The sequence below is a fragment of the Vespa crabro genome, chromosome 2 (genome assembly GCF_910589235.1).
Source record: "Vespa crabro chromosome 2, iyVesCrab1.2, whole genome shotgun sequence".
Lineage (NCBI taxonomy): Eukaryota > Metazoa > Arthropoda > Insecta > Hymenoptera > Vespidae > Vespa > Vespa crabro.
Window position 1 is genome coordinate 19265999 of NC_060956.1, and position 12768 is coordinate 19278766.

The 12768-nt window shown below is 34.5% G+C and overlaps 1 protein-coding gene across 6 annotated transcripts in view; it reads right to left on the minus strand.

Moving 5' to 3' along the window:
• Positions 1–12768, minus strand: part of LOC124421733 (paired box protein Pax-6-like) — a 97528-nt gene that overhangs the window by 57072 nt on the left and 27688 nt on the right. For 5 of the 6 annotated variants that reach the window (XR_006941720.1, XM_046957277.1, XM_046957279.1 and 2 more), the window contains exons 3-4: positions 4819–4984; positions 3578–3761 (exon numbers count right to left, since the gene is read on the minus strand). Coding sequence is in view for 5 of the 6 variants with exons in the window: in XM_046957277.1 (XP_046813233.1) it covers positions 3578–3761; positions 4819–4984 (350 nt within the window). In the remaining variant the exon portion in view is untranslated. The remainder of the gene's footprint in view (positions 1–3577; positions 3762–4818; positions 4985–12768) is intronic. The other variant, XM_046957278.1, reaches the window with a different exon arrangement.

Consider the following 12768-nt stretch of genomic DNA (forward strand, 5'->3'; position numbering starts at 1 on the left):
GAGATAGAGAGAGAGAGAGAGAGAGAGAGAGAGAGAGAGAGAGAGAGAGAATAAAAGAAAATGGTGGACGACAAGGTAAGGTCGTGGCGATAATAAGATAAAAAGTATATTTAAAGGAATCCTTTTGAATTCATGCGGCTACATTTCGCTTACATTACTCCTTGTAGTAGGATGGTGCGAAAGGGATAAGAGGAATGTGGGAGTAGAGGGTGTGGGAGTAGAATGGGAAGATGAAAGATGAGAAGGGAGGCGAGGATTATCGGTAGATTAATTCGCAAAATTTAATAGGAAATACGTTTAGGATGGTAACTTGGACGTCTACAAAGGCTAAATTTTCTTCTCTCTTTCTCTCTCTCTCTCTCTTTCTTTTTTTTCTCTTTTTTTCTCTTTGCCGAACCTTTGACACTTTTTTTCTCTCACGTCGATAAGAATGCCGTTCCATTCTTTTTATTCGAAACGGGGTTGGGGGCGCGTACACCTCGAAGCCATTACGAAGGCGTGAGCGAGAAGGATAAAGCAAAGGAAGGAAGGAAGGAAGGAAGGAAGGAAGGAAGGAAGGAAGGAAAGAAGAAAATGAGAGAGAGAGAGAGAGAAAGAGAGAGAAAGAAGAGGAAAGGAGAATTTAGCGACCCTCTTTTGCTTTTTACCCCTAAGCAAGTCGAGAGCCCCTTAGCCACCGTTTATTGGACGCATGCAAATATCCATGGCAACCAGCTACGTCGAGCAGTACCACCATGAAGAAAGAGAGAGAGAGAGAGAGAGAGAGAGAGAGAGAGAGAGAGAGAGAGAGAGAAAAAGAGAGAGAGAGAGAGAGAAAAAAAAGCACGAGGACCGACCCCCTTCGTGAACTCTGACGCGATGGGGAGAAGAAAGAGTAAGATTTCGAGATTGCAAGGGAAAAAAAAAAAGAAAAGAAAGAGAGGAGAGAGAGAGAAGGAGAAAAAAAAAGAAGAAAGAGACGTCAAAGAATCTCCTTTTGATCCATGCGTCGCATTTCCCTTCTCCTTTTCGAGCAATCTCTTAATTGATTCCCTTGTTCTTGAAACGTTTTCTCGTCTTTCTCTTTTGCTTTTCCGCGCTCCTCGCTCTCCCTCCACTTCTCTCCTTGCCCGTTTCTCCTATCCCTCCTCATCACCACCCCTACCCCCCCTCCCACCCCCACCCCCGACCGGTTCTCTTTTAAACTGAAATATTTTTTTATAATATCGATAGTAAGAAAATTCCGTGGTGCAATTCCTTCGAATGAATTTGTTTATTTTATTTCTTTTTTTCCTTTTTTCTTTTTCTCTTCAAATTTTCAATTAGAAAAAAAAAACGTCTTATATTATATTATATTCTTTTTTTTTTTTTTCTCTCCGACATTCATAATCGAAGGCAAAAGCATTCGTATTATATATAATCGATTAGAACATTATGTTTTCTACGTTTCATTTTAATATCTCGTAGAAGAGAGAGAGAGAGAGAGAGAGAGAGAGAGAGAGAGAGAGAGAGAGAGAGAGAGAGAGTGAGATGTGGAAGAAGAAGAAATGATTCGCACATTTTTTATTTTTTCGAGCAAGCTATCATGCCTGCTTCATATTCTTCCTATTTATCTGTCCAATTATTGTATTATCAATCCAATGATAAACATTTTCTATAATATTAGAAACAAATTCTAATGGACGATTCTGTGAGTTTGTTTCTAAAAAAGAAATTTTCTATAGATTTATCAAATGGACAATATCGAACCCATTTCTATGGCTTCTAATTTAGAAAATTTCTACGACACATTTCTACGACTTCTAAATCTTTATATCGAGGGATGAATTTTTATTATTAACAAAAAAAAAAAAAAAAAAAGAAAAAAAGAAAAAGAAAAAAAAGAAGAAGAAGAAAAAAGAAAGCGAACAAACAAAAAGAGAAAAAAAATGAGCTCTCATCGATCGACGTATAAAATGAAATTTTGTATATTATTAATTTGTCAAATAAATTATAAACGAACTATGTATTTTTCTCATATGATTTCTCGATTGGTATTAAAGGAGAGAAAAAAAAAAAAAAGAAAAAAATAATAGAAAAAAGAAAGAACACAATTGATTTACTTTCTTCTATCGTCTTACCTAATTATCTATCTATCTAACTATTAGCAGTCTAACAGCAATCTAACGGCAACCTAACAGCAACCTAACAGCAGCCATCCTCCCTATCTCTCTCTCTCTCTCTCTCTCTCATCCTCCCTCCGCGAAAGTCGACTCGCGCTATCTATGTAAATGCGGTCGTGTTTTGTGTGAGTAGACAAAGCCTCGTTGACAATACGCCTGCGCGTTCATCCCCCCTTTCCCTCCCACTCCCTCTCTTACCATCTCTTTTCCACACCCCCCTATCCTCCTAAACCCCTCCCCTCCTCCCCCCACTTACTACAACCATCCTCAATCCTCCTCACCTCCTCTCGTTCCTCTCATACCGAAAAGTTGGGCTCCATTACGTGTGTTTTGCGACATGCTTTATGACATCGTCTTTACAACCGTTCTCTCGTTGAGCACGCTCGTACCAGCCCTTTACTGACAACATGGTGAACGCTTTTAAACGCGTTTACGTGCATACAAGTATCTCGATACTCTATGTATTGTATAAACATATATATGTATGTATGTTTATTTTATGTACGTATCTATATATTACCAGTTCTTTCTTTTCTGAAGATATGTATGTATGTGTATATATATATATTACATAGTTCTACTATGTAAGATTTTAAATATTATTTCAATAAAAATTTGTTTGATTTTTAATATAAATGTATTTTATGTAAATATATATATATATATATATATATATATATATATATATATATATTTACGTTCATAGTTTGTGTACGCACATAATAAAATACAACTATAATTATAATTTACTGAACTAATATTAAATATTCGTTAACGTTAAATAAATACGTTGCAATAAAATCATTATATTTAAAAATTACTATTATAGAAATAAAAATGGAAATTAATTTGGAAAATATAAGGAGTAAATATTTTCTAAGAGAACGAAAAATAATGTAGATAACATTGAAAGATCTTTAAAAGGAGAAAAAATTCCTATTTTTTTTTTTTTTTTTTTTGTTTTTTCAAATATAAAATCAATATTCAAATAGCCGTATAAATTTTTTAAATTAAACAATATTAAATGTTCGTCGATCTTAAAAAATTATATCTAACCGTTGAAGAAATTACTTGATATTAAAATTATAATATATTCTCTAATAAACGATTTCAAGATGTTAACGAATATTCAAATGCATTTTTCTATTTTTTCTTTATTTTTTTTTTTTTTTTCTATGTCAAAATAAAATCGATATGAATAAAACCCAATTTCAATGATATATTCTATTCTATAACATTTTTGAAATTTCTTATACCCTATATATATATATATATATTTATATATATAGTCTTTTTTATATATAATATATATGTACATATACATACATACATATATATGTATATACAGTATATGTATGTAACATGATGCAGATGATGTAAATATGTATGATGATATAAAAGAATAAATCGAAAGGCGCGGTAAACGGGCTACTCACGCTTGGAATGTTGTCGTTCGTGCACACGCCCTCTTGAAGTAAACGATCTCTGATCTCCCAAGCAAAGATCGACGGGCACTCACTTTTATAAAGTGAAATCTTGCTGACGACTTCCGCCGTGGCCACTCGCGGCTTACTGCCGCCAATGGCCCTTGGCCTTATAGATCCGGTCTCATAGTACCTGCAACAATAATATTTTGCGGTACAATTTAGTAACCTTGCGTATGGACTTATCAAGTCCTCTTTTAATCCTTCTCATATTCGATTCAACAAAATTTTTCATCCTTTTTTGTCTTCTTCTTTTCGTTTCTTTTTTTTCTTTTTTTTTTTTTTTTTTTCTTAATTTTTTTTTTCTTTGTTTCTTTTTTAAACTCGAAATTCAGACGATGAGAAGAATGATCTATTTCTCCTTTTGTCTTTTTCTTTCTTTCTTCTTCTTCTTCTTCTTTTCTTTTCTTTTTTTTTTTCCATACGAAGAATTCCAAGTAAAGTTGAAGAATACGGCATATGATTTATCGAAGATATAATCAATGTTACGTACAAAAGTGATACTTGTGCTTCTCGGTATTAAACAAACAATGTTACAAAGAAAAAGAAAAAGAAGAAGATAAATATTAAAAAGATAAGGATACTTCAAGAAAAAAGAAGAAGATAAATATTAAAAGATAAGGATATCTCTAAGAGAAAAGAAGAAGATAAATATTAAACGATAACGTTACTTCACAAATATGTTTTTAATGTATTTATAAAACTTCATTTTGATCTTTATCTCTACGTTAATTAATTTATGCTATACCCTCAATGATATATGATTTATCCTAATATATGACGAAGTTAAAGGAACCCATATATTCATTTTAAATATATGTACATATATGTTCATATGAAAGAGGGAAAAAGAGAAAGAAAGAAAGAGAGAGAGAGAGAGAGAGAGAGACAGAGAGACAGAGAGATCGGTAGTTTAACGATTTCATCGTCGATAATGTTTACACAGATGTCACGAACAGAACTCATGAACATGATCGCTAATATAATGATGTTTTTTCTTCTTCTTTTTTCTTTTTTGCCTTTTTTTCTTTTCTCTTTTTTTTTGTTCGTGTAATTTAATCCTCCAAAAATTTTCGAAGATTATTTCTGCCGATTTCTATCGTTTTTAGCGGTGATATTATTATTAAAAAAGAAAAAAAAAAAAAAAAAAAAAGAAATAATAAATAAATAGCACGTGCAGTATTTCAACCAACCTGCCAAGGATCTTTGAAACGCAGCCATTGCTGACCTGCAGGATCCTTGAGATGTCGCAAGGACGTGCCCCGGAATGAGCTAATTCGACGATCTTTTGCCTCGTCGAATCAGGAAGCGGTCTACCACCGACGAAGACACCACCCAATTGGTTCACTCCGCTGTGACCTTGAAGAGAAAACATTTCTTTATTAATAACAAATCAAGAATTATACGATTTCAAAAGAATTATTTTGTATATTTTTTCTTTTGCTTCTTTCTTTTCTTTCTTCATATCAAATATTGAAATTGATATGGATCAAGTGGATTTACTTTTAATTAAGAATTATCATGTTCTAATTTTGAGCGCTAAGTATTATTTCAAATTTTCAGAAAAAAATTTACAAAAAAAAAAAAAAAAGGAAAAAGAGACGTTGTTTCCGAACGATTCGATAATATATTTTCTTTTTTTTTTTCTTTCTTTTCTTTTTTTTTTTTTTTTTTTTTTTTGATTTAACAGATAAAATAATCAATTAATTTTTATATCAGCATTTTCCTTACGTCAATTTTGAATATTAAGCATTACTTCATGTTGTTATAAAAAATTTATGAAAGAAATAAAGTAAAGAAACATTGCGAAGATAAAACGTGAAGTGTTTCCGAACGATTGAATAATTCTTTTTTGAATGAAATCAATACAAGCAAGTAACTGCTGATAATGTGATAAATTGATTTTTATCATGATTTTTTTCTCGTGTCAATTTTGAGCATTAAGCATTGTACTGTGTTTTCATAAAAAGTTAATAAAAAGAAAAAGAAAAGAGAAACATGTCGAAGGTAACGAGTGACGTGTTTCCAAACGATTGAATAATTGTTTTTCTCTTTTTCTTTTATATATATATATAAAATATAATATATATATATATATATATATATATATATAAAATATAATAGAACTATTAAAAATAAAATGTGACGTGTTTCCAAACGATTGAAAAATTTATGATCACATTTAGTCGACTCAAATACACACACACACACACACACATGCACACACAAAAGAGTAAAATTTCTTACATCTTACAAAGATATTTTCGCAACAATAATTTTGCTGTCTCATAGATCACGTATTTTTTCTGTGTTCTTTCTAACTTCAACCCCGATCAACCAAAAAAAAAGAAGAGGGAAAAGAAATAAAGAAAAAGGAAAAAAGAAGAAAAAGAAAAAGGAAAAAAGAAGAAAAAGAAAGAGAAAAGAGAGAGAGAGAGAGAAAAGCGTTTCTTTGCTTTATCGTTCTTACATCATCGCATACTTTTCACGCGCGTTAGAGATCAATCGTTTTTTTTTCAAGGACGATGACATAGCTTAGAAAGGGTCGTTCATAGAGAGAAAGAGAGAGAGAGGGAGAGAGAGGGAGAGAGAGAAAGAGAGAGAGAGAGAGAGAGAGAGAGAGACGATCATAGAAGCTGTTTTATCGTAGATAACTTTACGATTTATTGTGTCCTTGACAAGACGTAAACCACACGAACGTTCGCCAAGCTGCCACGCCTCGATTTTTTTCAGAAGAGAGAGAAAGAGAGAGAGAGAAAGAATTATAATGATGTTAGATTCTTCAATCGTTAGAGAACAAAGAACGATGCAAGGTGTTCCTATTTTTTTTTTCGTTTTTCTTAAAAAATAACTCCTTAAAAAATATTTCTAACTTTTAACAGCTTCTTTCACAATTTTTAATTTTCATAAATAATAATAATAATAATAATAATAATAATAATAATAATAATAATAACGAATATATAAATAATATCGAATGTATAATCGAGAACACGCTGAATATTAAAAATAATTATAATAATTATGAAAAAATAAAATTATCAACGTTCGTTCATTACTTCGAAATGAAAAAAAAAAAAATAATTATAATAATAATAATGATAATAACAATAATAATAATCATTATAAAGTAACATATATTGGATGATCGTCCTTTATCCAATATAAAATACATAGGCGGAAACAGTTACAGATAGATACACAAACACACTTACATATGTAGATAAATAAAAAAAAAAAATATATATATATATATATATATATATATATATATACATTTATATATGTAAAACGATAAAGCCGAGGGATCCCACAAAATGTGGGGCTCCATTTAACGCGAAGGACGCGTTTGCGAATCGTCGATTCCCAAAAACTTCCCGTCGAGGCTAATTCGACATGTCGTCGGGGTGGCAGTCAGTCAGTTGAAAGAGAGAGAGAGAGAGAGAGAGAGAGAGAGAGAGAGAGAGAGAGAGAGAGAGAGAGAGAGAGAGAGAGAGTCATATAAGGGAGATTTACGAGCGTACGCCATCGACGAGAAGGGAAAAGAGGAGAGGAGAGAAGAAGGGAGGAGAAGAGAAGAGATGAGAAGAGGAGAGATGAGGAGAGGGGAGGAGAGGAGAGTAGGAAGAGACTCACGGTCGATTGACTTTCGAAAATGGGCCTCGATAGTACACGTTCGCGATCGTTCGCGATTTCTCGCGTGTTTCTGCCTTCGGCAAGCGTGAAAGCTTGCCTTTTGCCGTTTACGGAGAAGAACAACCCCTCACCTCCCCGCTTACACCCTCCCCACCATCTCCCCTTGGTCACTGACTTTTACCTTCTGTAATTCATGAATTACAAAATCCTACTGCTATATATATATATATATATATATATATATATATATATATATATATATATATATATATACACAGAAAGAGAGAGAGAGAGAGAGAGAGAAAGTGAATTTCTAAATTCTTTGGTCATGGAAATAGGGAGAGAAGTATGAACATAAGGCGTCCTATAAAGAAAAGTATACAAGGGATGTATTTGAGCTATACATTTATAGTTATAATTCATAAATGAGCAGGCAAAATGTTTCGTACTGGGAGGGGGGTAAGTAAGAAAAAAAAAATAAATAAAAGGAAGAAAAGAAAAAGGTAGATGGGTACTAAAGAGAGTAAGAGAGAAAGAGAGAGAGAGAGAGGGAGAGGGAAAGGACAAATATCGTAACACTTTTGAACGATTCGTCGTTCATAACTAACCAGCGATAATAACACGTGTAAATAACTCTGTCGTCGTCCTAAACGATAGTTCTCGATTCCATTGTAATGCTCAGGACCTAGGGGAATAATAGTTTTATGTATCGTGTTCGTGTGAACAACAACAACGACACGATACGAAATATCATAGAGTAAAAGAAAGAGAGAAACAGAGAAAGAGAAAGAGAAAGAGAAACAGAAAGAGAAAGAGAGAGAGAGAGAGAGAGAAATGTAAGTGTTGTACTGTGCGCGCGCACGCGACAAATACGAAAAGGGGTGTACCTTTAAGGCAGCCCAAGTGGAACATACTAACGCTGGTATTACCGGCGCGAAGGGGTGCTCGCTCGAGTGGCCATTCTGCTAGGCTCGTGTTTTGATATTGTAACGTTTGTATTAAATATCAGTTGAGAGGGTGACCACCCTTTTTCTCTTTCAGTATCTCGACTTTAATTCTCGTTTATTAGGACTTCATTAATAATATCATCTCTCATGGCCTTGCCCTATCTCACCTTATATCACTTCTCTATAAATATTTTCTTATTTGTAATTTTATATATAATAAAATATATTAGATTAAATAAATATATATATATATAATATGAAATTAAATAATTTTATTATTATATAATATATTAAATATAATATGTACATCAAAAATTATATTTATTAATAAATCTTAGTATATCTATCATATTGTTTATTATGATGAACTTAAGTGTATTAAAATTTAATAAATATATATATATATAAAATATATACATAATAAATAAATATTAATGGATATAACAAATTCCTTTGTATTACCTATCTATTAACTTTATTAATGACTTTGTTACTAATCAATCATACTTCGAGAAGATAAATAGCTGTATAAATAGTAGACCTGACTTTCAGCTTTCTTACTTTCTCGCGAGGAATCATCTCAAGACTTCCGACGTTAAGGAACACACGGAGGAGCTCGTCGATAGTAGAAAAAAAAAGAAAAAAGAAAAAAAAAAAGAAAAAAAGAAAAAAGAAGAAGAAGAAGAAGAAGACGAAGAAGAAGAAAAAACAAGAAAAAGAGGAAGAGGAAGAAGAAAAAAAAGGGGGAAGCTCGTTTACAAACGAGCGACAGAGCCCCGCTGACGCGGTAACTGAGACGGCACATTCATCATCCGAACGCTTTTCTCTCTCTCTCTCTCTCTCTCTCTCTATCTCTCTCTCTCTCTCTCTCTCTCTCTCTTTCTCTCTATATATATATCTGTCTCTGCCTTTCACGCTACTTTCTTTTCTTATTGTCCTTCGGGGTGGTCCTACTCTCGTCGATGTTAAAGATAATCAATTACGACGCGTGCGAGCTGGGGATCATCACCGAACGATTTCGACTCCTTAACGTTGTCCGCCCCTGCAAATCTTCTTCTTCTTTTTCTTCTTCTTCATCTTCCTCTTCTATTCTTTTTTCTCCTATTTTTAATTTTCTTCTTCTTCTTCTTCTTCTTTCCAATTTCTTTTTCAATTTTTCTTTTCCCCGTCCTATTCTTATCTCCTTTCATTCATTCATTCATTCATTCATTCATTCATTCATTCATAGATTCATTCATTCACACTTTCATTCATTCGTTTAAAACTCATCTCTTCTATATACTATTGAAATCCGATTGGACGAATCGAAAGTACATTACGACGTTAGGGTAAAATGATCTAAAGTTGTCAAAGTTTAGGAAACTTTGAGATTAACTGCAACTTTCGTTGTAGGGTATAACGTGATAACTAGAGTGAAAACGAGAAGAGAAGAGAGGAAGGAAGAGAAGAGGAAAAGGAAAAAGAAGAAGAAGAAGAAGAAGAAGAAGAAGACGAAAAAAAAGGAGAAGAAGAAGAGGAGGAAGGAGAGAAGGACATCGACAAACGGCCTCGATGAGGATGGTTAAGGTCGGTTCACCTCTACCGACATGGTACAGAGTCTCGTTGGCGTCTCAATCGTTTCAAGCCGAGAAGTGCTTCCGGAGAATGAATGAACGAGAGAGAGAGAGAGAGAGAGAGAGAGAGAGAGACACCCCTGCAGCCATTTGAGGCTTCTCAACTTCGGAGGGAAAGTAAGAGGGAGGAGTCGGTTTGGATGCCCACTTGGTCTCGAGTATCCCGCTCCTGAACGATTCTGCACTACCGAGGATAATCGCTCGAGAGGATAAAGAGAACTCGGATATAAGTAGGATCGCGAAAGACAACATTTTCTTTCTTTGGATTGAAATTGATAAACATTATTATTATTATTATTATTATTATTATTATTATTATTATTATTATTATTATTATTATAATTAATATTATATATAAATAAAAAAATTGCCCCTGTATTTGTAGTTATTTTAACATTCATATGCCATTATATTCGCAAATTATTTCATTATTCTTATATACTTATCGTAGGTATTTTTCAAAATAATATATATATATATATATATACATAAAATTTCACACGTGTGTTATACGGAGCTAAATAATTTATTAGATCTTTTTATGGTGTTCAATGACAAGTAAGAGGACCTCTCTCTAAGAGCCCTTTTATATCTATGATATACGGAAACATATACATTATATCGAGTGGCGTCTACTATTTTCTTGGTAAAATCGTACCATCAGAAAGAATCTCTTTCTCTCTGTCTCTCTCTCTCTCTCTCCCTCTCTTTTTACTTCAGGATTCTTCTGTATCGTTAGCCTATTGAGATGCTGTAGACGACATGACGAGGGTCAGTTTCGACAGTGCAGAATTGACCACTTGTAAAAAGATGAAATCGAAAGAAAGACAGAGACACAGAGAAATAGAGAAGAAAAGAGAGAGAGAGAGAGAGAGAGAAAGAGAGAGAGAGAGAGAGAGAGAACGAGGAAAAAGAAGGAAACATCGATAGCAACGATCATCATAATAGCCTTATTGTTGCAAACATGTTTTCAAAATGAGGGTTCCCTCATAGGTTTTCTTCTCTTCCTATTTCTAGTCAAACTTGTGAACGAACTGTCCTGTTCACGATGAGGACAATGAGCCTTGGAGTATTTGTTGTGTCGCTGTTTGTATCCAATGTGCCGCCGCACGCTTTGACCTGCAACCGAGCTACTCTCTCTTCGCAGCCAACAGCAGCCAACAACATCAGCATCAGCAGCAGGGTATTCCCCCTCCCATACTTCTCCCCTTTTCTCTCACTCTCTCTCTCTCTCTCTCTCTTTCAGTCTGTCTCTCTTTCTCTCCCTTTCTATCTCACTTGTCTTTTTTTTTTTTTTTTTTTTTTGTATCAAAGACTCGACCTCTCTACCGAAAACGTGGTCCCAACAGTTATTAGCGTTATTAATGGCCTACCATTGACAACTCGATTCATCCGTGATCATCGACAGGGGAAGAAAGGGACGTCGAGGTATTCGACAGATGTAAGTTCCTTGTAGTTTCAGGTCAAGGGTCCTTTCTACGATTTTCTCGTTTATGATGTAGGTACATAGGTATCTATCTTGACTATGAACATATTTTTTCCTTTCTTTCATTTTTTTCTTTTCCTCTTTTTTCTTTTTACTTTAGAACATTCGACACTCCGTTTGATATATCAATAGATATATGATCTTATGTTGACGGTGCAATTAAATAATGATGATTCGTATTATTCGAGCTGATCTTCAAATGTAATTCTCCCTGATAAATGAATTTGTAGTCTTTGATTCCGATCAAATGGAGAAAAACGTTAGCTCGCGAGCAATGATATCAAATTTGAATTCTTTTCTGAGTTTGAACGTTAATCTTTTTTTTCTTTTGTTGTTTTCTTTTCATTCCTTTTTTTATTTGTGTTATTATCTTTTTTTTTTTTTTCTTTTTTTTTCTTTAATTAAAACTTACACGAGTTAACGGTCGCTCTTAATATAATCGAAATCGAAAATTATATGATTTTCAAAGAAATGCGTAAATTCCTTTATTCGGGCAATTACCAATTTATCGTATTATAAGCGAACGATTTATAAACGCATAAGAAATGAAATGAAATGAAAAGAAAAGAAAAGAAAAGAAAAGAGAAGGAAAAGAAGGAAACAGGGCCACTTTGTGGGTCTCGTATTTCTCTATCGACGTAGAGATAGACACCACGTAGGATAGTCCACCATACGATCGGTCCGAGAGCTTCCTGACAGTGGGGTTTCTCTTCCGGGTCGAATTATCCAATTACCTGGAGGCCAACCTGTGCCGGCGAGCTGGAAGGTCGGGGAATAGATCAGAATTGGTAGAGTAGTGTCGGCGTTAGTGTCGGGAGCAGCAGTAGAAGCAGTAGCAGTAGTAGCAGCAGCAGCAGCAGCAGCAGCAGCAGCAGCAGCCGCAGTAACAGTAACGGCAGCAGGGTAAGTCATGCCAGGCCAGGGCAGGGCAACTCAGGCCAACAGCAGCAGCAACAGCCAGGGTTGGAGAGAACGAAGCCGGCCGTGCCGTCCAAAGCGGACCGGACAAAGAGCTCGTAAACGCGTTATTCCGCGCCAACGGATCTGTCAGAGCCGCTTCTCTGGGTGCACTACGTGGAAAAGGCCCGTCTACAGCTTCCACATAGAATATGGCCGTACCTACACGTAGAGCTTCGTCCACGTCGGCAGAGGAGTTCACTACCTTCTCTCTCTCTCTCTCTCTCTTTCTCTTTCTCTCACTCTCTCTCTCTCCCTCTCTCTCTCTCTCTCTCCTGGTATATCCACGATGGCTATCTTGGCATTCATGAAGAGCAGCCAACGAAGAAACGCCGATAACTTCTCAAGAGGAAGAAGAAAGAAAGATAGTTAGATAGATAGATAGGTAGATAGAGAAAGAGAGAGAGAGACAGAATAAAAAAGAAGGATTCGAGGTTTGCGTCAACAAATTAAACGTATGAGGGGATAACTTTTTCAACTTCAATTGCCATGAATAGATTCAAA